Raw genomic sequence first — 27,463 nt, 5'->3', positions numbered from 1 at the left:
TATGGATTGCTGCTCAAGGCAGATTCAAGGGACCAAAACATATGCTCCTTGTCATTTTTTGGAGAATGTTACTTAATTACCTTAGAATTACTTTAGTTACCTAATTGAAGTCATGTGATATACATTATTATTTTTATTTTAAGGTAACAAAACTAATACCAAAATAAAAATATAATAATGCATATCACATGACTTCAATTAGGAAAGATTAGATAACTAAAGTAATTCTAAGGTAATTGAGTAACATTCATCAAAAAATGTCAAGGAGCAAAATCTTGATCTTTTGAATCTGCTTTGAGCAGCATCCATATTTTCAAAATCCTAAATATGCTATTGATAGAAATGGTGTACAGTTTTAGTAGGATGATGATGTCTTTGGAAAGAGATGTCATCTTGCACAGTTAGATTATATCTCATAATACCTTGACTTCTTGGTTGCACACCCATTGTACCAGTGAAGTGCTGATGCCATACTGAATAGAAACAATTGAACAAATATGCTCTTTTAATCTAATACCTAGGGAACAAATGATGGAATCTATATAATAGAAGCATTGATCTTTTTTCATTAATTTTAACATAAACTCCAAGGTACAGTACATCCAGAGGTACTTATGCTGCTACTAGCACCATAAGTACCTCTGAATAACCCTGAACTCCATTAATAAAAACCCAAAGATCCATGCTTCCAGAAATAACTATGTTGGTATAAATACTACATTAGAATACTAATGTTTTAGTGTTCTAATATAGTATTTATACTGACTTGTGGTGAGTAAATTAGTGTTGTTTTTTTATAACAGAGAGTTAAAATGCTTATATGAATAGAAACATGTTATTAACAGTTATTATCTAATATACATTTAATGGTAACACACCCTAAAACTTTAAATATAATAAGAATTTATACTGTCTTTTGAGACTATAATTTAAAAGCAAACAGAAAAATATAATAAAAATACACAAAAATTCATAAGTTATCTTCCTCAGATAAATGGCAATATTCTGTTCTATTCATCTCAAGATAACTTTGTTTATAAAAAATACAATAAATTCTTGTTGATTTCTGTTATATGTTTCTGTTTACTGTTAAATTTTAACATCAAAATTCCATATTATTCCTTATTTTAGTTATTTCCCGACATACTTATGATACATAGTCAACATTGTATAGTACTGTACATTCAAGCAAAATTAAACTACAGTGTTTAATAACTATATGTATGTTTTAAAAAGATTCCTTCCATCAAATAGTGAGTGTTTGTTTTAATGAAAAAAAGATGTAAAGAAAACTTTGGAGCAGAATTACTAACCAAATGTCATTCCTAGAACCAGTTGCTTCTTTTTATTTTATTGCTAATATAGAAATAACATAGAATTGATGTGTTGACAAGGTGAACACAAAATCATGTCATTTCTACAGAAAATTGATTGTATGTTCCATTTGTTGTTTGTTTCAGATAAAAAAAAAACCCAAATAATTGTACCATTGAAGAGCATGTAATTGCTAATTGTTGAATTTATAAAATGGAAAGAAAAAAAAACAATGGAAGACATACAGACTTCCAGCAGAAATTTGGATGACAACTTACACCAAAAAAGAACACTTTTCTGATGGGAGCATAAGATTTTTACAACAGGTAGTGCAAAGGATAAGTTTATGCATTATCATTTGGGTATACCCAGTTCCACAGAACATTTCCATGTTGATTTCATGGGCAATCTCAGCACTGACTCCTCAACTTCATTGCGTTTTTCACATCTGATGGAGGGTCTGCTACTTCTTCAATTATCTTTTGTGCAACCTGTTGTAAAAATCTTATGCTTCATCAGAAAAGTGTTCTTTTTGGTGCAGACTTCAAACAAAGATGTCCAAATCTCTGCTTGAAGTCTGCACACACCTCTTCCATAGCTTTTCCTGTTCTTTCCCTTTCATGAGCCCAACAACTAGCAATTATACATTTTTCGGTATACCCCTTTTTCAATGGTATAGTACAGTACATAAATCAACCATTATTTGTGTTTTTTTCTAAAACAAACAAATGGAATATACAATTTTATGTAGGGCTGACAAGACTTTGTGCTCACTCTATACAACTCTAGCAAGACGTTAACAGTCACTGGCAAAAATATTTTATCTTTAACTGTTTTAAACTTTATTGTTTAGCTTAAGAAATTAATTAAACATGTTTCCCAAAAAATTTTATATTATGATTTTCCAAAGTATTAGGCCTAAATAAATACACTTTACAGAAGAAAAATGTAAAAATCCCGTAAACATACGTTTTTCGAATTATTGTTTGCTAAATACTTGTTTTAACTGTAACAAGTTTAATCAATTTAAAAGGTTAACACTTAAATTTAACCCATTTCTCACTAAAAACTATATATTTTCTCGAAATTAATTTCTGATGTTTCCATATTCAGACAATAATATTTCAAATTATCGAATATTCAAAGATCTCTCGTAGATACCATTTTACTATTCGCCACGTGCTGAACACGTGCGATACACTGCATTTGTTTTGTGATACATTACTCTTCAAGATTTCTATTGGTTGGCTATTAATGCCGAAGTGTTACTAGCACAAAATCCAAATTCTCTCATGAGAGTAAACTTAATATTAATTTAATTTAATAAGTAATAATTTCGATATTAATACTAGTTAACAGACAAAACGGAATTACTTGATATTGATACCGAATATATCTTTTCGTGAGAAATAATTGTGTAGGATTTTATTGAGAAAATTGTTTGGTACGTTTACATTTTTAACTTATTTTAAATATTAGGTAATGTGATATATATATATATATATATTTTTAGATTCGATAAATAAAAAAACGATTAAACTTTTATGAATGTCTGTATAATGAAGTAATTTAAAAAATAATTTTGCCTATTCAAATTGTAGTGCGTAGTGAATATAATTTATAAATAGATCATCTGTAGAATTATATTTCATCGTTCAAATTACATAAATTCATTTAAAAATAATAAAACTGATTTCAACAATTATATTGTACAAGTCGAAAGGCCCGATGCAGGCATCGGGGCATACTAAATTACAAATAAAAATAATAATATACTGAATATTATACTGTAAAAATATAAAATTAATATAAAATAATTTATATTATTAATTTAAATAATAGCTAGGGGCGCCCCTAGAGGCCGTTTTTGGCATACCGTGACAAAAAGAGACTTCCCATTTTTTCAGCTTTATATAGTAGATTATTTGAACTTGAATGATCGCGACAAAACAGATTTTTAAAAATAGTTTCTGTTCTACACCATAATTGGACTGCAATTTTAAAAAATTGTAGACCTATAAATTATCACTGTCTTTCCTTAATCTCGAGAACGGCGTTAGATAAATGAAAGTCAAGACTAGATATAGAAAGCTTAGGGGCAGGAGGCGCCGATTAACTATACAAGAACGTCCGATGCAAACGGAACTCACGTCATTTCAATTCAAAAATTTTCCCCTGAAAAGAGTTAGATAGACGACCTGCGCAACTCCATTGCCAACGGAAAGGTATGGTGTACAGGGGCAAGACACTATAGTACTAATTTGAGGTGGAGAGCATATATTTTAAATGAAATAAATTAAAAATATGATTAAAAATTGCAGCCCCGCAATTACTCGTTTTATTAATAAATTTTATGAAGTTTTATAAAAGTAAAATTATGTATAGAATATAACATACTCATTACATATATATAATTTTGATTATGAGTTTATAAAGGTCTATATAATTAACGTAAAACATCTGTGAATTTTGAACTTTACACTCTCATTACTTTGCAATTTGAATTGAAGTTAAATGGCAATGATAAAATTTTTATTTTCAAATTAATTAACTGGCGTAATTACTTCATCCACTCTTTATATTCTTTTTTAAAGCATTTTATTTAAAGAATATTGGTCAAGGTCTAATTTGTTCCACTTTTTTATACTTGCATATTAAACACAATTGGATAAAGTTTCATACAGAAACCATCATTTAACTTATTCCAAACATAAAAGTCTTTAAAACATTATCGCAAAGGTTTCTCTACAAATTATACAAAATGATAGATGCTCGCCATTAACTTCCTTATATGGAAATACATATTTATTTGGGTTTTTTTTGTTGTTGTTGTTTTTTCCATATATTACATTAACATTGTTAATTTTAATAAACACATACAAAGCTTTTTTTTTCTTTTTTTTTTGTTATTGATTGGGATTGTCAGTCAATCGAGTTTTGTCTATATTTTGAAAAGTTTGTTTTGTTAGACATAGGAATCGCTGTTCTATGCTACTGTATTAACAAAGAGAGTGCAAAACGATCAAAATTACAAAACGGATGTGATAAAATAATTTGTTAACTAAGATTATCATTTATTATTTTGGTACGCTTTGCCCATCAAAATTATCAAAACTACCACATTTTGATTAAAACTTTAGGACTTTTTGGACTTCCTCCTTGCCAATGACGCCTGAATAGGGGCTAGCTTCCCCCTAGTACTCCCGGAAGGCATTCTATCTCCCCTTCTCGTAGTGGCCGTCTCCTATAAGGCCGGCTTTGGTCGCGTCGCGACCTCTCCTCTGTCTTTCCGGACTGGCCGTCTTCTATAAGGCCGACTCTTCGATCGCCGAGCGATCATTTTCCTGTTTCTTCAAGGAGTATAAAGCCACATATGCAAGGCCGGATTTACAGTCCAGGGGCCCTGGGCAGTTCGGTGGGGGTCCACCCCTTTGGAGACAAATTCGAATCGAGGTCGAATAATCCCCAGGAATTTTTCGGGGGTGGTCCGTTCGGATATGTCGGGCCCCGTCCCTCACCACCCGGTCGCCCCATTGTGGGCCTGGCCGAACCCATAATGGGCCTACTAAAAGAGGCCCTCTTAGTGCCCACAGGGCGGAAAGAGTTAAAAAAAAAAAAAAAAAAAAAAAAAAGCCACATATGCAGGGCCGGATTTACCAGTCCAGGGTCCTGGGCAGAAATTCGGTGGGGGTCCCCCTTTAAGAGTAGGCAAATTTGATGATTTAGAAAATTTACACAAAATACTGTACTTTCAATTAGATTTGAACTAGGAAGTTGTAAATTTCATTTAAAAATAAGGTTATTGTAAACATACATATATTTTATTGTGTAAAACTAATTATTTTAATTTAACTGAAAAATACCTATGTGAAATTTTTTTCCGGGTTTGGTTTTCTCTGCCTGTTGCCCTCATGATTAGGCCACACTAGGCTGTCGCTGTAATAGAAAAAAAAAATTATGTTTAAACATAATTTTTTTTAGTTTTGTGGGGGCCCTGGGCACAGGCCCCAAATGCTCTTATGTAAATCCGGCCCTGCACATATGAGCTAGAAACTCCTCTACCAGTGACCAGTGACATTGGGAGTTCGGTCGTGGGTTCGCGACCTTGCCAGGACGGGCTAGCCACATGGAGTCTTCCGGATTTTTTGTTAATGCCTGAATAGGGGCCAATTAGCTTAAAAGAAGAAGGCATTCCCCTGGGCAGATTGCCCAAGCGTTGTATTGCCATAACTTAGAACAAAACAGATTTTTTTCAAAATTACAGGTTGAGAACTCTAGTATAATGAACGATCGTTTTATTTATTAGGATAATCTTTATTTCACGTAATATAATATCTAAAATTCTATGAATCGGAATAAATAAATATAAAAGTGCAGAAATATCAGGGTTTTATGTGGAAGTTGCCTGTCAGCGTTACCGCGTAAAACGAAATTCTTCATACGTTTATGCTAACAGAAAAGTGTTTATTTATATTTTTACTTTGTATACTGAATTTTATAATAATAATCAGTGTGCATCAATAGTCACAATTACTCCTGCTCATCCAAGTTTTAATTAATCAAACCATTCGCATGTGAGAAAACACGAATACGCGTATATCAATCCCGCGTGTAACAAAACTACTGTATTAAAATCATTTTCTATAAGGGTTGCATTTTTACAGGTCACTTTAGTTAAAATTGTTAAAGAACAGAAAAATATAGTTTTTTTTTTTTTTTTTTTTTGTCTTAAAAGTTCTTTTGCCTCACAAAAATAAAAGCGAAAACAAAGTTTTTATAATCAAACCGTATTCGAAATTTGTTTATTAAAATTTTTATTGGAAATGACTTTCAAAGAAATAAGAATGAAACAATGTCAGAGAACAATTTTTGCAGACTTATTTTTTTTTATAGACTCTAGTAATTAAATGTTTTTGCAAATACCGTGCCTATCCAAATCCGGCCTTAACAATTGCAAGTCCAATTGAGTCTTTAAAAAACAAACAATTAAACAAAAATTAAACTGATTTAAAAAATGTACCCCGTGCGGAATATTGCAAACTCTAAAATCGTCTGACGAACTTTTTCTTTTACTATAATGTTATTTCCAATATAGACTTCATAACAAAAATTTGGTCACTATTCGTCGATTTTCGGTGCCACCAATTTTATTTGTTTATTTATTTTATTTTTTGCTCTTTTTCCGTGGTGGAAAGTGTCTTTACTATTTTAAGCCATGTATTTTGTATAGATTCAGACTTAACGTTAAGTGTAATAAAATTTTTTGTAGCGTTTTCTATTCTAGGAATAGGAAGAATGATCCATTTGAAAGAACGGAAGTTGTCATTTTAAAACGAAAATTTAATAGCACTCCTTTCTGATGGAACTTCCACGTCTATAAAATGGCAGCAATGGCATTCTATTGTAAAATTATTGTTTATTCTTTTGAAAATTGGATATAAAAATTCAGATGATCGTGTGATAGTTACGCTAATTCCATAGACAAATACATAAAACACTATTCTTTACCGCCCTTTGTAATTTTCAGTTGTAATTGACTTCTTAAAGATATAGTGAATATTAAATAACTTGACCATGAAAATACCTAATTTAAACAATTCTAATAAACTTATATCTGATCATTTGAAACGGTTCTTCTTCCAAAATCAGCTTAAGATGGAAATATAGGAAAATTTACGTGGAAAAATTTTGGAATAAACGTTCCTAATTTATCTATTATAAATTAGGAACGTTCTTAAATTAACAAATATCAATTATAACGTTCCATTTTCTCTTTAAACATATCGAGTTACAAAATAATCGAATTATGTAATTGTAATAAATGATATTAATTTAATAATAATGACAATTATTAGCATAAAAACTATATGAAAGAATAATTTATTTTTAATTTTAAATACGCTTCGGAATGAGTATTCTTCATAAAATATGATGTTTATATCAAGTTTATTTAAATTTCATAATTTAACTCAATTGGGCCTATGATTCAGTTGAACTTCGTTTTGTATATTTGATAACATTCAAATATGATCCTTACGAAATTTGTGACACGATTCCTTAAAATATTAAATAAGTATACATTTACCTCGTATAAAGAAAAAAAAGCTCAAATTTATAATTTTCCCCAGGGTCGAATGGCCGAGCGGTTAAGATGGCAGCCTACCATTTTGGGGACTCGAGATTGAATCTGGATGGATTGAAAAACCCCACGAATTTTTTGGAGGATGGCCTGTCCGGATATGTCTGGCCCCGATTCACCATCCGGCCGCCCTATAGTGGACCTGGCCGAAGCTATAGTGGGCTTGCTAAAAAAGAAAAGACCCCTTAGTGCCTACAGGGCAGAAAGAGTTTTAAAAACTTTTCCCCGTCTCACTGCGTTAAGTTCAACTTCCTATATGTTTAATTAATCTGGCAGTTCTAATCACGGTAGTCATTGAAACTGTTACCTATTTCCTCCAAATTAAATTCGGATAATTCTCCATTATGATGGAAATATTTTACGTTCAGTGGCACACCCAGGGAGTGCGCCAAGGGGTCCTGGCACCCCCAAAGTAAAAGGAAAAGAAACACTTGTGAATTTTCCAAAAATATTTTCCTAATTAAAATTAATTATTATTATTATTTTATATTGTGTCATGTGTTCTATTTCTATATTACTTATGAATCAGAGGTCACGTAAGGCGGGAATTTTATTGAGTTCTCATTAAAAAATTTTTATCCGTTCAACTCGGCTCCCCAAGATTAAATCTTGAATGCGCCACTATTCGCATTGACAGCTGTTTGACCAAGATGCTAAAGACATGAGCTTAAAGGAGTCCCAGTTTCATTCGGCTTAGAAGTTTTTATGGGCGATTGACCCGGATATGTCGATTTCATTGTGGATCTAGCGAAACCTGTGATGGATCTGAAAAAACCCAGTGCACACAAGACAGAAAAAGTTTTAAAAAATTACATTGTCGATTGTTTAAATATATATCACATTGCAATTTTACTACTCTAAGTATTAAATTTAAATATATATATATATACGTTTGTTTTGCATTAAGCATTACTTAATTTGTATTAGATATTTCAATTGAAATTTTGTTAACATAGGGCCTAGTTATAAATTTTGGAAAATGAATATTCATTCGGCAATGGCTGGATGGAGAAGCGATAAAGATACCGTTACCTCTATGAGAAACATATTCGGGTCTAGATCGGATCCTCACAAATTTATTCTGCTTCTTCTTCACTGTTTATGTGCTTGTTATGGCACATTAACTTTTTTCAGACTATGGAAAACGACAGAAAAATCTGTCGAATTTTCCAAAACTCTGAAGCTTTAAATATGACAGTAGCCAATGGACACAAGAAGATACGATAACATGCGACACGTAAGAGCATTACAGAAAAATCATCAACAGGTATAACGGTCAATTAATCATGTCCCTCAGAAATTTTCATTGGTAGTTTGAACCAAATGTCAGGCTCGACCACTGTGGGAGGCATCAGCCTCCCACAGTGGTCGAGCCTGACATTTGGTTCAAACTAGAAACTAGAAGAAACTAGAAACTAGTGGCCATGATAAAACTAGATGATCGTAATTAAACAGTAGGTGTTTAAAGCTTTCTGTTGAAAGAAAGAACTATTTGGCAAATCAAAACCAAATTTGGTATACATGCTGTTTTGAGTATGCGGTTTCGATTTTTAGAAACACATTTTACTTCAAAATTCAGCCGATAAGGTGAAATTTAGCTCTGCTATCCGCTTAATATATGTATCACGTAGATTTTCCAATGTTTTTCGGGAGTTAAGAAACAAAGTGCAATAATTAAATTTCAATTAAAGATGTGATTACAGATGATGAATGTGGAAATGACGATGACATCAAAGATAAGGCTCTATGTGTCCTCCATCTCCAAGCTCTAAAAGTTGCATTCGCTGCACAATACACTTGATGACGGAACGCAACTGGACTGTGTGGAGTTGTCGCACGTTATAAAATTTTGTTTTTTAAGACAATTAAGTTGGAAACATTGCTTTAGTAAACGAAGTTCTTTATCCTCATAATCAAAATTCACAGGGATTTGGATCTCGTGATTGTGGCGGAAAGGACGTTGGAAATGCTCGGCTAATCACTCTCTCGTAAGAAAAATGTTACTGTAAGGCTTGCAAATTTAAGCCGGTATATAGGAATGCACCATCTTGCATAAATATTGTGGTATTCAAACATTTTCTCTGCTGCAATGCTGAAGTGGCAAAGTTTTGTAGCATACCCCCGTATCTTTGGCATTAACAGAACATGCCATTCAAACGCAGAGTTTCTTTTAAAAAATAAAGACCAATGACAAAAGTTGCTATGAAACCACGTTATCTTTGATGAGTGCAATGGAATTTGAATTTTCGTCAGACCAAATATGGTAGTTGTAAGTGTTTATATCTCCATGCAAATGAAAATAAGTTTCGTCGCTTCACTGAATTTGCCAGGGCTATTCATTGTCCATTATTCAAGCTAGGAATGTCATGGCAAAATGTTATCCGCTTATCATTATCAGCAAAAGCCAATTCTTAACTGAGGGATAACTTCTATGGATGAAAATGCAAGATTTTTCGCAGAACTTTCCACACTGTCTTGTAGGGCATGTCTAATTAGTGTGCACTATTATTGCCATGAAAACATTCCATTTCGTGCTCCGATATTCCAGTAGTTACGTCTTCCGTTTTCAGATGACCAATAGGTTTGCCACCCGTCCTGGTTTCAGCGTAAAAGTTTCAGTTGACTCAAAGTGCAAAATCATTTTCCTAAGATTCTCAATAGTTAGAAGCCATCTTCGTAAAGCTTTTAAGCATCGAAATTCCTCACGTGCATAGCTGACATTAACTGTTTCGTTGATAGAAGAGTTTGATAAGTAACATACTATCAAGTAAAACATTATGACGTTTCACCTGTCGAAGAATGCGTTTTGCAACTCCTTTTATACTCGGAATTTGTTAGAAACGTATGTAATTTGCATATTGAAAAGATAACAGCGCAAAATTTTAACCTAGCGGCTGAATTTTGAAGTAATTTTTTTTCCAGAAAATCGAAACCACATAGTTAGAACAATACATACCAATATAATCGTTTCTTACTACTCGGTCGCTTCCGGTGAGTCTCACCGAATCCACAATGGGTATTGAAAATAAGGCCCTCTTACTGCTCGCAAAACAGAGAGACAAAAAATGGAAAACAAACACTAATTTTTATAAATTACAAATTAAATAAATAAATTTTAGTTATATCTTAAGATAAGAAATAAAAATTATTATCTTATTTACTACACTTTAAAATACATTTAAACTTGTTTGCTTTTTGAATAGTCACGATTTAAAGGACTCTCACCGCGTTTGGATTAATATTCTAAGGCTTTCATGATTTTTCGTGAAACGACGCTCCGAATCACTTCGTTTTATTTTAGTGAAACAGAATTTAAACGAAATTTATTAATGTAATAGTAAATTAATTTCTAAAAAAGCATAATCAAATGATATACTATTTATGTGTGTATTTTCTTCATTATAATCGATTTTTACTCATAACTATAATAAATTCATAATCTATCGCCTACGACTGACTTTTAACCATCTGTTCGTAATGTGCTACTTGTGATTTGCTATAGGTAATTAATATAGCAGAACAAAAATATCTTACAATAGCGACATTTAGATTCGAACCATGCTCAAGACAGATACAATCTTTGAAATTTTCCGGGACCTTTCTTAATGCATGTGCGGAAAAAGTTGAAGTCAATAAATATTATTTTGACAGCTGCAGCTTGTCCGATTCTCCTCCAAAGCAAATTTCTCCTTGAAGATTCTATTTCTTATTATTGTGGATTGTATGTGAGGTCAACTAGTCTTGAGGCCTGAAAAGTCCAATGTGCCAGGGTCGACTAGACGTTAAGAGGCGGGATCGAAACATCCGGCATCCCGCTTATCATTAGAGAAAAATATATAATTTTTTTAAAACTTCCCTCCTGTGGGCAGTAGGATGGCCTTTTAGCGAGTCCATTATGAATTTGGTCAGACCCACAGTGAGGGACGGGACCCAATATATCAGGACGGACTACTCCCGAAAAATTCCTAGTTATTATCATTTATTTTTGGAAAATTAAATGGCTAATATTATTAAATTACAATATTCAAATTCCTAAAACCGTAAAATATTTATCCATTTGCTTGTACATCATAAAAGATATTCAAAAAAATATATAAAATATTGATTTAATATGATTATTTAATAATTGGTCTATTAGTGCAGCCTTCAGTACTCTAAGGACTATTCGTCGGACTTCCATTATACTTATTACGGAGGCCTGACTGGTATTTAAATCTCTGGCCAAAGATGAGGAAAAGGAACCGTGCTCCTAGCTTCGTTTTAATTTGAATACAAATAATTATTTAATATAATATCTGTAATGAAATAAATAGTGTGGTGTTAGAAATTTGAATAACTTCAAAAAATTTTTTTCTCACCAGAATTTAGTAAATCATAATAAAAATATAAGGCATTGTATTATAATCTGAAATTCCATAAAATAATTTTTTTAATATGTAAAATTAGGATTCTCTTAGATAATTGCATATTCTGTATACCGAAATAGTTCCATTAATGAATTATTATTCACATGTTAATATAGGCTACATATTTAGTTTTGCTATCAAAATTAAATAGTGCACACTACTGAAAATTAGCCTAATAATTTAACTTTAGTTATTGTGAATTAAATGGCTTATAAAAAGGTTCATAACTTAAAAATTTAATATTAAAAGTATGATCTCATTTTAAAATCTGTTAACCAAATTCGAGTAAATCGAAGCATTCCCGCAGTTCATATTTAATTAAAGCTACATGTGCACTCGGTTACTTTTAACAAGAGTTTATTATAATTTTTGTTAAAATAGCTTATAAATGTATTATATGCGAATATAAATTTTAGAATTGACAATTTATTCCTTTTGAAACTAAGCACAGATCGCTATTTAATTAGCAAATCGAAGGTTTAAGATTCTTATTACATGGCACTAAATTCTAATTTCTTTTTGTAATTATTCTATTAAATAGCGATTTTCTTTAGAGGTCATTAAATTGTTATCCCGTAAACTATTTTATTAATTCGATATTGGTGATACCCGGAATGATTATTTTAAAAGTAACATTTATCATTTATAAACTGAATCTACACATTGCTATAAATTTGATTTTTAAACAGCAAGCGATATGTCGGCCAAGGTCTGCTCTGCAGAAGATATATTTCTTTCAGACATTCCAACTTATTAACTTAAGGACTGAGCGAAAAAGCAAACGACCTCGATGACATCGTTTAGCAAATGCTTTTCTCAATGAATACTTTTCTGTAACACTGTATAAACTAGTCGAGTTAAAGTAGATTGATGTCAGCAACTGCAGATGCAAGTTCATTTCCAATTGCGTGAAGGTCTAGGTGCAGATACTTTATCAGAAATGACACTGAAAGTTATTCGAATAGTAACATTTTAATAGCGTGAATAAGTTTATTGTTAATTATTAAAGAGGCTAAAATATTTTATAATGGTTTAACCCTTCCTCTACGAAGCTGTCTTGGAAACAGATTGAGAAAAAACAAATGAGTTTATGGGTCAAATGGCCTTGAAACGTTCATCTAAAGAATAGTGTCAACAGCTCTCATTAAAATTATATAGCGAGGGTGGCAGTTTGATGATGGCAAACGGATGGCCCGAGTTATGTCGAATTCATTTCTGTTATTTCTTTATTAGTCTCTTTGAAAGAGGTCATTGAATCGTTTTATCTAAATCACACCCGAATTTTGCTGTTTATTTTTTTTCTACTTTATCCCTAGCAGGCCTATAATGTTTCAAAAAATAAAAGAAAGAACATAATCAGACAGTAAATAAAAAGTAAATCTTCCTCTGATTATTGAAAATCAGACTTAATTAGCTTTTAAAGCTTTTAATTGTAATTTTAAGTTTTCTTTTTTATTATTATTTAGTCATAACTATGCTTCATCAGAACAAAATAAGAAAACTAAAAGAACATAGCTCGTATGCGGATGGTTTTTTTTAAGTAAAATGAAAATTTTTTAGGTTAAAATTTTTAATTTTTCGATGATTATGCTTATAATTGATAAAAGAATATTTGAATGATGGTAAACATCTGAACTCTTAAATACTGACATCTGGCATTCGCTGAAAATGCTAGAGCTCTGTTTGATGTCATTCCCAGATGGAAGGTTATTCGTTTTAAAGAAAGAAAATACACCCACATCTTCCTGATTTCTTGCACACTTGGAAATTTTTACCGTTTTGCATTCTTCAGACTTCAAGTGCTTTTAATAAAGACGAGCTAATAAGTGGATATTCTATACATGATTAAATTTACAATCTGGTTTTATATTAATGAAGTATTTTATTTTATTTTTTATCATTTTATTAACTTTTTACTTGATAAAAAGGTTTTTAAAATATTTAAAATATTTGACTTTTTTGTGTAACTATGCATTAGTGTACAAACTTCTGGTAACAAAACGTTATTAGAATCATAAAAAAAAATTTTTTATAAATGTAATTTATCTAATTTTATCAATTCTTAAATTAGAAAGATGCAAATATTCTTTATTTTTCAATAGAAAATTAAAATAATTATAAAATAAAGAAAGGAATGATTCACACAAATATAATCGATTTAGAGATTTTTATTTTTCCGAAATAACTTATAAATACTATTTTTATTAATTTAATTTTTTAAATAAAAAGTAGAAAAGCCGCTTATCATTGGGTTAATGACAAGCGGCTTTTGTTTAATTATTTGTTAATGTTAAAATATTCCTAAATATTTTGGATCAAAAATTATCTAATGCAATTGTCATGTCTTAAATTATTTAAAATTTGATTTATAAATTTTTTATTAATTTAATTACTTACGAATAATTAATAATTATATTTCACTTTTATCGGAACGAGTTGAAAAAAGTCAATTACTTACCATCGTACTGTGAGTCAAATTGTGCCAAAACTTGACAGGTGAGAAGCACAATAATAGAAATAATGACCCAGGACGGGTAGAGGGTCATCTTGATTGACAGCTGGAACCTACCAGCCTTTATATTACGTCCTACAGATCCACATAGCACCCCGTTGACAATTTGTTTGGTGCTTGCAAGTGCAGACTTATGAACTTATAGGGTGCATCCCACGCTAACTTAGCATGTAATCTGATACAAGTTGTATTGCGGTGACCCGGAGAGAGATGTATCGCCAGAGTTACTTGAAGAGAACAACCATTGAAAATGACTTCAAGATGTCTCAGACCGCGGAATTAAATTCGTGAATTAAGTTATCCGTCTGCTATCAATCGTCATAATCTACATTCTTACTTTATTTTATGAATTTTATAAAATATCAAAAGCAAAAAATTTTTAATGTATTTTTTTTTAATTTTTTTTTGAATTTGTAGTTTTTTAAGATTCAAAGGATTTTCAGAATATGAAAAAATTCTACTTTTATGTTTTGTATCATCGTTGCTATCGATCTAATAAGCGTATTAACATTGAAATGTATACACTTTTTATAACGCAACTTTTTTTTACTGCGAAGACCTTAGCAGATGTAACGCAACTAGACCGGAACTAACTGAAATTCGCACAATGTCCTTCCATAGAGTAGTTATTTATTTTATGTTTTTATGGCGTTAATTCGCCAGAAATGAACAATAATATTGCTTAATTTACTGAATATTCTACATAAATGTTAAATATGTGCTGCAATTTTGTTTTAATTCAAATTAATGTATGCGCGAAACAATTAATCGATACTTAAACTTTTTTAAAATTATAATTAATATAACACACTGTAACGAATATACACAACTTAACTTGTATTTCTCCGTTAAGACGTTAAAAATTAAATATAAGTTTTAAAAAATAATTATAAGGAAGTAACAAAATTTAATTAAATGCAGCCTAATAATTTAAAGGCATGTTTGTATGTTATATCTAAATTATTATTAAAATAAATTAAATTTTATTTATAATATATTTATAAATTAGCATTAAATTCCGAATATATTTATTATATTATCGAAAAATTATATATTTAAGACTATATATATATATAGTCTTAAATATATACAGTATAAATATATATATATGTATACGCTCGTATAACTTATACAGTATAAATATATACATGCATTGTGAGTATTATTTCGAATATTATCTACTTTATGCTATATACATTAAATCTTTTTTTAATAACAAATATTTTAGTTCATTAAAAATTTAAAACAAATTAGAATTAGCGATAACTTTTATAAAATGAATCCTGTTACATTCCATTTTTATATGTTAGCTTTTTAAATTAATAACTGATCGTTTTCTTCCTTCAGCAAACATCAAACTATTAAGACATGGAAATAAAATTACTTATATATTAACATAAAAGCACTATATTAACTTTAAATTACTTAATTTTACATACTGTATGCATTATCTCTATATAATGCTATATATTTTATTCTCAGAGAGAGAAGAAAGTTACTAAATACCAATTTATTGAGGCGAAGCCTCTTCTATGGTTTACAATATTGCGTTCGATCTCAAAATTGATCGATCGATTTTGATAAAACTTTGCCATTTTCCGTTAATTGTTATGAGGAATCCAAAAATGCAACGAAGGTCAATTTAAATGTAAAAAATAGGGTCCTTGACTTCGTTTTCGATATACAGTGGAGTCAAAGTGATAATGTCTGTGCTTCCCGACGCGATTGAGCGCGCCTAACGGAATTTAGGAGAGAAAAATTAAAAAAAAAAAAAAAAAATAGCATTGCGTACGTTTAAAACGAAAAAAGCACAAGAACAAAAGCAGTCGATGACGATAGTTTTGTTCATTGATCTACCGCAAGTGCAAGATTCGTTTCTCCGCAACTGGCCAGTACAAGGATCCATCTCCTACGAGGATCGCTTCTCCCCTGGACGACAGGTACAAGCAGGATCGTGGACAGTCAGGAATATAGGGGGTACGTGCCCAGAGAGCCAAGAAGATGGGGCACCAAAAGTCTAAAATTGTTACATAGACGAAGTAATAAATTCTTAGAAAACTGTCACATACGAGTATATTTAATAATTTTAAAATTTGTAACAGACTAATGAAAGGCTTACCCAAAAAGCGCCATATTTAAATTTGCCCCGACGTCAAATGCTCTAGGTAGCACATACACAACTTAGGTAGAAGAATAGCCTCTTTTGTGACGGCAAATGCAAAGTTCGCCTGTCCACGACCGTCAGGTACAAGGGTCGCCTCTTCTGTGCCTAACAAGTACAAGGATCGCTTCTTTCTGGCTCCGACTTAATTCTATCGCAATACGACAAAATTGAGCGATGCCTTTGTAAAATATTTACAATATACATTAAATATAATAAAAGAAATATTTAAATAAATTTCATTGTGATTTTAATTTAGAAAATAATTTTTGTTAGAGTGCAAATAAAAAGTGCAAATTAAAGCTTTTTACACATTAAATGCAGGATTTTTAACGTTTATTTAATTTGCTTTTCTTGATTTTGGTGTTTCTCACCAAACTATAAAAATGTTTTTATTATAAATAAATGATATCTAAACTTTTTAAATTTTGATTAAATATTTTACTGAAGGATGTGAATATTCGTGTACATTTTCAATGCGTAAATTCTGCGTCATCGTATATTTGCGCATGATTACGTTTACGCGTGCGTAGCTTCATATTTTATAAGCATATAAACAAAAACTTACATGTACTCAAAACGATTTTTTTACTGCACAATGCACAAGTTTTACATGAAATGAAAACATATATGAACTAAATGAAATTTTCCGGAACCTTGCTTAATGTGCATGTTCCTCATATTTGGAGCAATTTACGCATCAAGCACCCTATATTGTTTGCTAGCCTCTGACAGTTATGTCTCTTTCCTTCACCGCATTCGCTCAATTTTATGGTAATGCTTCCAACTTCCTCTGTTGATTTTCCATTTGTATTCGCGAAGATTTTGCAGTTTTAAAATACATAGTATTAGTATAGCACACGATATAATAAAAACACTTTTCAATTCACTGCGTAAAAGAATAAACATACTGTTAACAAGTGCTAATTCCTATCGATACTTCTTACACGCTGCATCTTCCCTCAACTTTCCATGTGCATCCTGCATCAAATATTGACTGGTACAAAACGTGGGAAAACGTAGTCGCCTTAGAATAAGAATCAGCTCAAATGATTTCAACAAGATAAGCTTCAAGCAAAACTTACACACAAACACAGGCTTCGTGATTTAGAAAATACAGACATACTGTAAACTGAAACGATCAACTTCAATAGCCAAAAATTTACTTATCTTTTTAGACGTACGCAGATTACTTACTGTATACAAAAAAGCATACAAGTGGCTATACGTACAATATCACGTGTCATCGAGAAGGGTTATTACTTTTCAAATATTACAGGATGCGCATCTTACTTCATATGTAACCTAAATAGTCTTAGTCAAAATACTTCTTATTGTATATATTTTCTGAATATTCATTTGCAGTTTCGTTTATAGTTGTGTTAGAAATAAGCAAATATATAAGTAATACCTTGAAAATAAATATGAACTATAATTTTCTGGAAGTGATTTTATATTTTTATTATAGAATTTGCGCACGACGTATTTTACGTTATATTTACCGGACGTTACAACGACATACTGTATTTCCGAACTGGGCCGCCATCTTTGATGCGAAGTGAACGTGCGTCCGCCGTGACACTTAAAGGCAGAAAGCTGCGTACCTGCAGGAAATACCTTGGAGTAAAGTTCATAGGAAATATTTAATACAGATATAACTGTTCATCACATAAATACATAATTTTCATGACTGTAATTTGCAGATATGATAAATAATAAATGAAACAGTCAAAATTCTCTGAAAAATGTTAAACTAATCTTTAATACCAGTAGTTAAATTATTATTCATATCGGCTAAATATTTCGCCAAATTAAGGAATACAAAATACAAGAAATATATAAGGCGCTCCTCGACTTACGAACACGATTGCTTCCTGGAGTTTTGTTGTAAATCGAGGAGCGCCTACACTGAATAATATATAACCGTTTATAGGGGCTGTCCATAAATGACATCCACACTGGAAGGGAGAGAGGGGAGGTTAAGACAAATCGGACAAAAATCAGACAACGGATAGGAAAGGGGTTGAGCTTCAGTGGACGTCCGTATATTTCTTTAAAATTTATACAGTTTATGCATTTTATTATATTTATTTCAAAATTTCTTCGCCCACCAGTGGCCAAGCGGTGAACACTGGGAGTTCGGTCTTGAGTTCGAGCCTCGCCAAGACGGGTTAGCCACGTGGATTTTTCCGGGTTTTCTTCACGTCTGTAACGCCTGAATAGGGGTCGGTTACCATTAAAAAGACCTCCCGGAAGGCATCCCCCTAGGCAGATCGCCCAAGTGTTGCACTGTCATAACTTAATTAAACAAACAAACAAAATTTCTTGTAAGTTTCATTTCTACTTGTGGTATCTATCATTCGTAAAGTGATAAAGGTTTAAGGAGGATCGAATTTTGTCGGACGTCCGAAGAGGGTGTTACGGAGGGGGTCCTGGAAACTGGGACACGAAAGGAGGGGAGTAAAAATTTCAAGAAAAATACGGACATAATTTATGGACAGCCCCCATATGAATATTTTCAAATGTAGTAACCCATCAATAAAAGTAATTTATTGACCTTTAAAATTAAAATTAACTAAGTTTAGTGTACGTTTGTCTTACAGAAATACCACGATGAGCTTGATTATTTGATGTGGTGGGTCAGGCATTTGAGCTTCACCTTGCTGCTGTACACTTCGCTCATCATAGGTTGTCATCATGTATGTTAGCCAAAGATATTCGCTTTAGTGGTCTTCGTGGCACTACTGGCTGTCTCTGTAGATGCTGAAGAAAATCAAATTTTGTAGGAACCGTTGTTTCATGCTAATAGGTGTATCCGTTCTGGATGGATAAACAGTTAGGTTCAAAGTGCCGACTACAAAAAACACTACTATTGCTCGGCTTCTGTTTATCACGACGTATCGCTGTCAACCACCAACCGAAATATTGCTTGTTTTAGGAAACCTATCAATAAAATAGCCATCGTGTGATCATTTTACGTACAAAATAGAATACCATATCATCGGTCGGCGATCAATACGCTCAAATTTGAATTACAACATTAGTGAACAACGAAACACGTTTCCCGTGATCTGTAAAACTCTCGTAGGTCCAGAGTTAAACCTAGTTCAATACATAAATAAAAATAATCAACATAGGGTAACAACAACAACGGACTTCTGAAGAAAATTTAACGTTACTCCCGAAAAATTTCTTCAAAAGGGTTACGAGATTTTGATCGCCATCAGAGAAATTAGACCTGTATCTTACTTACCAGTGAAACGTGATACGGATCCTCTTTTATACTTTGTAGTACTGCACGGCAACTTAGTGGCATTCCTGTTATGCTTCTATGACAATTCTTGCACACTCGAGTCTAAATAAATAGCAATTACGCCAGAAATAGTTACCGTAAGTCAGCACACAACAATCTGCCAACAGCATATACACTTTTTGGCTTAAACTTTCTTTGGCTTTGAATTATATGTGGGTAGTTCTGGTCAGAACCGTTCCGGCCTCGGAACTACGAAGAACAGTTCCACACCCAGAGTCGAGACAGTTTCGGTTGGAATTACTAACGTGTTTTTCATTCTGTACTTTTACGAATACGGTTTTCCACGGAATGGTGAATTCTTTATCTGGATTTGAACTAATGAAAATGTTCCATGGGTTTTTAGGAATAATCAAATTCGATTAATAAAATTCTTTTCGCCCTGTGGGCACTATGAGGGCCTTTTTCAGCAAGCCCATTATGCGTTTGGCCAGGCCACAATGGAACGGCAGGGTGGTGAAGGACGGGGGCCGACATCTCCGGTCGGATCACTCTCCGACGAATTCCTGATGATTTTTTTACCCGTCCGGAACGATCCCGCATCCCCAGAGTGGTACATCTTGACCTCTCGGCCATCCGACTGTCAATCAAATTAGTTTAGAGTATTTCAAATTTAAAAAAAGATGTTCAAAATTTATAATTTTATTAGAGTTCGTAATTATTTGTTTTATTAGTAACCAACAGATATGACCGGCATCGCCCGTCCAAACACGAAAATGGCTAAACGTTAACATGAAAACCATATTACAAATTTGGTTATTTTAGCGTACAATTGTTAAGTTTATCGCGAAGTGTCATCAAATCAGGGGAAGAGTGGGGTATCCGGATTTCATGAAAATCTGTATTTTCTCCAGAGTCCCAGAGAATAATGATGAAAAATTTGGTGCGGATCGGACATAAAGTTTAGGAGTTAATAAGGGGGTATGAAATCAGGGGAAGGGTAAGGTGTCTAGGTGGTTAGTCTATATTTTCCTCAGATTCCGAGTTAAACAAGAATAATTAGGAGCAGATCGACCAAAAAACAAAGAATAGAGATAAACATTTTGTATTTTGTATAAAATCGACGAGGGGCCGTCTAGACCAATGTTCCGCAACCTTTTTCTACTTGCGGCACACCCATGGCTCAACATGGCACATCAAAATGTTATTCCCCTCAAAACGTATGGCGCACTCAAGATTTAATCTTGGGGAGCCGAGTTGAACGGATAAAAATTTTTTAATGAGAACTCAATAAAATTCCCGCCTTACGTGACCTCTGATTCATAAGTAATATAGAAATAGAACACATGACACAATATAAAATAATAATAATAATTAATTTTAATTAGGAAAATATTTTTGGAAAATTCACAAGTGTTTCTTTTCCTTTTACTTTGGGGGTGCCAGGACCCCTTGGCGCACTCCCTGGATGTGCCACTGAACGTAAAATATTTCCATCATAATGGAGAATTATCCGAATTTAATTTGGAGGAAATAGGTAACAGTTTCAATGACTACCGTGATTAGAACTGCCAGATTAATTAAACATATAGGAAGTTGAACTTAACGCAGTGAGACGGGGAAAAGTTTTTAAAACTCTTTCTGCCCTGTAGGCACTAAGGGGTCTTTTCTTTTTTAGCAAGCCCACTATAGCTTCGGCCAGGTCCACTATAGGGCGGCCGGATGGTGAATCGGGGCCAGACATATCCGGACAGGCCATCCTCCAAAAAATTCGTGGGGTTTTTCAATCCATCCAGATTCAATCTCGAGTCCCCAAAATGGTAGGCTGCCATCTTAACCGCTCGGCCATTCGACCCTGGGGAAAATTATAAATTTGAGCTTTTTTTTCTTTATACGAGGTAAATGTATACTTATTTAATATTTTAAGGAATCGTGTCACAAATTTCGTAAGGATCATATTTGAATGTTATCAAATATACAAAACGAAGTTCAACTGAATCATAGGCCCAATTGAGTTAAATTATGAAATTTAAATAAACTTGATATAAACATCATATTTTATGAAGAATACTCATTCCGAAGCGTATTTAAAATTAAAAATAAATTATTCTTTCATATAGTTTTTATGCTAATAATTGTCATTATTATTAAATTAATATCATTTATTACAATTACATAATTCGATTATTTTGTAACTCGATATGTTTAAAGAGAAAATGGAACGTTATAATTGATATTTGTTAATTTAAGAACGTTCCTAATTTATAATAGATAAATTAGGAACGTTTATTCCAAAATTTTTCCACGTAAATTTTCCTATATTTCCATCTTAAGCTGATTTTGGAAGAAGAACCGTTTCAAATGATCAGATATAAGTTTATTAGAATTGTTTAAATTAGGTATTTTCATGGTCAAGTTATTTAATATTCACTATATCTTTAAGAAGTCAATTACAACTGAAAATTACAAAGGGCGGTAAAGAATAGTGTTTTATGTATTTGTCTATGGAATTAGCGTAACTATCACACGATCATCTGAATTTTTATATCCAATTTTCAAAAGAATAAACAATAATTTTACAATAGAATGCCATTGCTGCCATTTTATAGACGTGGAAGTTCCATCAGAAAGGAGTGCTATTAGATTTTCGTTTTAAAATGACAACTTCCGTTCTTTCAAATGGATCATTCTTCCTATTCCTAGAATAGAAAAACGCTACAAAAAATTTTATTACACTTAACGTTAAGTCTGAATCTATACAAAATACTTGGCTTAAAATAGTAAAGACACTTTCCACCACGGAAAAAGAGCAAAAAATAAAATAAATAAACAAATAAAATTGGTGGCACCGAAAATCGACGAATAGTGACCAAATTTTTGTTATGAAGTCTATATTGGAAATAACATTATAGTAAAAGAAAAAGTTCGTCAGACGATTTTAGAGTTTGCAATATTCCGCACGGGGTACATTTTTTAAATCAGTTTAATTTTTGTTTAATTGTTTGTTTTTTAAAGACTCAATTGGACTATGGATGAAAGCTCTGATATAAATGATACTGCACAGTTGCTAATATTTATAAGAGGTGTTGACGAAAACTTTTGTATTACAGAGGATTACAGAGGAACTAGCATGCATGAGGTCGTTGAAGGGAACTACAACAGGGTCAGATATTTTTCATGAATTTATGGAAGGAATTTCAACTTTGAAAGTGCCTATAAATTGCATATATAGTATATGCAATTTATAGGTACTTTGTAAACTATATACTGTACTATATAGTAACAGATGGAGCGAGAAATATGACGGAAAAAATCTGGATTTGTTGGGATCTTTAATGAAAAATATCCAGATAACAATGTTATATTTCTACATTGCATCATACATCAAGACGCCCTGTGTAAATCTGCTTTGGATATGAAACCTGTGCTTGACGTTATTGTGAAGTTGGTTAATGCTATTCGATCTCGTGGGCTTGCTCGCAGACAATTTCGGGAGTTTCTAGAATCCATGCAATTTGAGTACTCTGATATATTGTACTACTCGAAAGTAAGATGGCTTAGCGCAGGACGCGTCTTCGAGCGAGTTTGGCAGCTGAAAGACGAAATAGTGACATTCTTCCTTGAGAAACAGGGGTCTGTAGAGTATAAAATCCTGGAAGATACTGCATGGCTTTTGAATTTTACATTTTTTCGCGGATCTTCTCTGCTACATGAACAAGTTGAATGTCAAGATGCAAGGCAAAAATCAATTTATCGATGATACCTGGGGCTATATCAAAAGTTTTAAACTACAACTTGTTCTATTCGCGAATCAGCTTGCTAAGAATGACTTGCCTCACTTCCCGAGGTTGAATTCAATAGCCCCGGTGATGAAGGAAAAGCTTAAGAGTTACGAAGATAGTCTGAGAAGGCTCCATGGTGAATTTGAACGAAGATTTGAAGACTTCAGTGCCATTGAAAAAGACTTTGAAATTTTCGGTATGCCTTTTAATGTGAACTGTGACACAGTGAAACCGGACTTGCAACTTGAATTGATTGAATTACAATGTAACACTCAACTCAAACAGTTGTTTCTTAATGTTCCAAAATTAGAGTTCTACAAGTCCTTCTCGAAATCCACTTTCCCAAATCTGATATCTCATGCCCAGAAAGTTACTGCTATGTTTGCTTCATCATATATATGTGAACAGGTGTTTTCTATAATGAAACTTCGAAAGAGTTGCCTTAGAAACAGACTGACAGATGAGCAATTAACTTCTCTTCTAAGAATAAGTGCATCCCAGTTCGAACCAAATTATGAAAAACTTTTAGAAATGCAGTCACAGTTTCATTCATCACATTCTCCTTCGTAATCTTTCAGTCATTAATAGGGCTTAGTATCACAAAAAATACAAGAATTTTGTAAAATGTATCATTGTTATTTTTTAATAAATTATATTGGCCCGCCTAAAGTTTTTTTCTTTCCTTTGGCCCCTTCTTTAAAAAGTTTGCCCATCACTGGTCTAGACCAACAGAATAAGCAATTCCGACGTTGCGTAATGATTCCGAGAACGTCTAGCCTAATTGTTCCTAGGAACCATCTAGCTTAACGGTTCCGAAGAAATCGTTCCGCACTCGGATCAGTTCCAACAGTTCCAGTTCCAGAAGCGGAACTGGATCTCCCATCTCTACTTCAGATGGCGGACTAGTTTCGTACGTTAACTTTTATCCGATTCGGGGTCTAGTAGTTATATGTCGTTGGAAAGTTATAATTATAAACACTTAACGTTAGATGGCGTTTGCGCATCCAAGCCCATTATGTTGTAAAAATATAAAGAACGCAAGAACGTCACCTCACATGACTGCCATAATCTTCTATCTCGCCTCCTGCGCCGTCCTGTTCGTGGAAGTGTATATAGATTGGCTTGCGTCTGAACCTTTACCACGTGTAGATGACAAAACATGCACTTTTACCAGGTTATTTAACAACTTTTATTGGTTAAGACGCCGATTAATACAAAAGTAACATTGTAATGTTGGCGGAGTTGTCCGTACAAAGATGATTCGTATTCCTTCGTAGAGGATATTCATGAAGAACTTATAAGTAACTTATTGAAATGTATTGTTGGACTGCAATTTGAAAAAAATTATAGACCTATAAATTTCCACTATCCTTCCTTCATCTCGAGAACGGTGTTAAATAAATGAGCGTCAAGATTAGATATAGAAAGCTTAGGGGTAGGAGGCCCCGATTAATTATATACGAACTTCCGATGAAAGCCGGAAATCACATTATTTCGATTCAAAAATTTTCCCTGAGAAAAGTTAGATAGATGACCGGCACGACTCCATTGCCAACGGAAAAGTATGATGTACTGACAAGGGCAAGACACTAAAGTACAATTTGAGGTGGAGAGCATATATTTTTAATGAAATAAATTAAAAACGAGCAATTATTTATTGTGACATTGTCACAATGCTCGGCTGCAATTTTTAATCATATTTTTAATTTATTTAATTTAAAGTATATGCTCTCCATCTCAAATTGTACTATAGCGTCTTGCCCATGTACTGTACTGTACGTTAGCAATGGAGTCGTGCTGGTCATCTATTAACTACTTTCAGGGAAAGTTTTGAATTGAAATGGATTGACTATAGGTTTGCATCAGAAGTTCATATTACAGTTAATCGGGACCTCTTGCCTCTAAGATTTCCATATCTGATCTCGTCTTTCATCTATCTAACTCCATTCTCGAGATTAAGGAAAGACAACAAACGGACGGACAGTGACAGTGCGAATTTGTCTACAATTTTTTCAAATTTCAGCCCGGCATTGCGACTAGGGTTTCTCAAACTGGATCCCGGGATCCCGGTTGTTTTTTTAACCCGGGAAATATCCCGGAAAATTTTTCTTATCCCGGGAAATCCCGCAAATTTCTTAAAAATTCACTTTTTTCTTATTTTTTGTTAAGGTTGAGGAAATTTTGCAAATAGAAAGTATAATTAACTCATAAACTGTCAGAATACATTTGTATTTATTAATTTTAAACCTACTTATTAGTTTTTTTTTTTTAATTTTTCCTCGTTATGGCACGTCACAAATGATCAATAATCAATACGTAGCTTATTTGTGGCAGGACTCTCAAAATTCTTTACCAGTAATATCTGGAATAATTGTGCTTATTGTTGTCTTAATTTTTAACTATGCCCAGTAGCTTCAATAACTGCGTAACGCCAGGTTGTGCAAATTGGGCAAGGATACAAACGAGTACGAAGTCTGCGAGTATGAAGTTTTTCTTCATAACCGATTATTAAAGACAAACGAACTGCCGAATTATTGGGCTATGATGTTTCTATTAAAACAGTCGAGGTAGACAAATCAAGAACACTAGAGACCAAAAGAAGTATTACAATCTCGAAAACAAAGTAGAAATCTTTCAGGATACAGGTGAAAAAAACATATTTGTCTTCTCTTAAATGCATTAAACACGATTCCAATCGCATCAATTGAATCGGAAAAGGCATTCTCGGTAGCGAGACTTTTCATTACTAAAATAAGAATTAGATTGAGTGATCGGAGTATTGAATATCTTTGCTTTTTAAAATCTTATAAAAATTTACAATATTTTGTATTATATTTTATTTAAAAAAAAAAAAAAAACAAAAATTACCTTCTAAGTTAGAAGTTCGATCTGTTTTTTTTTATTTATTTATTTTTAATTTTCAACTCAATTCAAAGGCATCTTTGTTGTTGTTGTATGCAGTTTCCAGCAAACTTTAATAATTTTTTTCTATTTGTGAAAATTTCTACGTAATTCAAAGGTAATTTCTAATATATATCTTACACAGCATTATTAATATGATTTTGGAGGTTACAGAACGTATTAGATTACTTTAAAAAATGAAAAATAATTATATCATTTGATTTCATGATATTTTGTATATCTTAAAAATAATTAATTTTGTCCCGGGAAACAGTTCACTTTTATCCCGGAATCCCGAGACAAGCAAAAGACCGGGAAATGAGAAACCCTAATTGTGACGATGTCACAATAAGTAATTGCTCGTTATCATTAGACTATTTCCAGAATAATTCTTAAATTAAGTTGTTTTATACTATTTGTAAGATAAATTCGTTCGTTGTACAATGTTTCGTGTATCATACATATTTTAAAAATAGATTGAGTCCATAGAAAAGTATATTTATTTACTTATATTATAAATTGAATTTACATTGTTTCAGCTTTTAATGAAGAACGATTTTTACTTTCCCGGCTGTTATCTATATAAATAATCGAGACGAGTTGATAATAATAATAATAATAATAATAATAATCAGCGCAGAGCCCAAACGGTTAGGAGTTGAAAGTTGAAATTTGGTACACAGTTAGGGTACATCACGAAAACGCACACTAAGAAGGGATTTTTCGAAATTCTTCTCCACGGGGGAGAGGGACAGGATTAAAGCTTCTATATACATTATCGAGACGTGCCTAAACGGTTAGGAGTTGAAAGTTGAAATTTGGTACGCAGTTAGGGTACGTCACGAGAACGCACACTAAGAAGGGATTTTTCTAAATTCCTCCCCACGGGGGAGAGGGACAGGATTAAGTCTTAACACTTCCATCAACAATGGAAGTGTTAAGTAACAATGGAAGTGTGAAGCAACAATGGAAGTATGAAGTAATAATGGAAGTGTCAA

The 27,463-nt window shown here is 32.5% G+C and overlaps 2 protein-coding genes across 2 annotated transcripts in view; one reads left to right on the top strand and one right to left on the bottom strand.

Annotated features, from left to right (window-relative positions):
- LOC136989033 (collagen alpha-1(II) chain-like) overlaps positions 1-14,520 on the bottom strand; it is a 93,811-nt gene extending 79,291 nt beyond the window's left edge. Inside the window, exon 1 of the mRNA XM_067287078.1 lies at positions 14,318-14,520. Within this exon, the coding sequence (XP_067143179.1) occupies positions 14,318-14,405 (88 nt within the window). The 5' untranslated portion in view covers positions 14,406-14,520. The remainder of the gene's footprint in view (positions 1-14,317) is intronic.
- Positions 14,521-23,651: 9,131 nt separating this feature from the next.
- Positions 23,652-24,134, top strand: LOC136988989 (general transcription factor II-I repeat domain-containing protein 2A-like). The gene has a single exon (XM_067287007.1). It carries the CDS (start codon positions 23,652-23,654, stop codon positions 24,132-24,134), a length of 483 nt encoding a protein of 160 aa, XP_067143108.1.
- The last annotated feature ends 3,329 nt before the right edge of the window (positions 24,135-27,463 follow it).

Source organism: Centruroides vittatus, unplaced genomic scaffold, assembly GCF_030686945.1.
Source record: "Centruroides vittatus isolate TY-2023 unplaced genomic scaffold, ASM3068694v2 scaffold_435, whole genome shotgun sequence".
NCBI lineage: Eukaryota > Metazoa > Arthropoda > Arachnida > Scorpiones > Buthidae > Centruroides > Centruroides vittatus.
The sequence above is the reverse complement of the archived record's forward strand: the minus strand, read 5'-3'. Positions and strand labels throughout refer to the sequence as shown.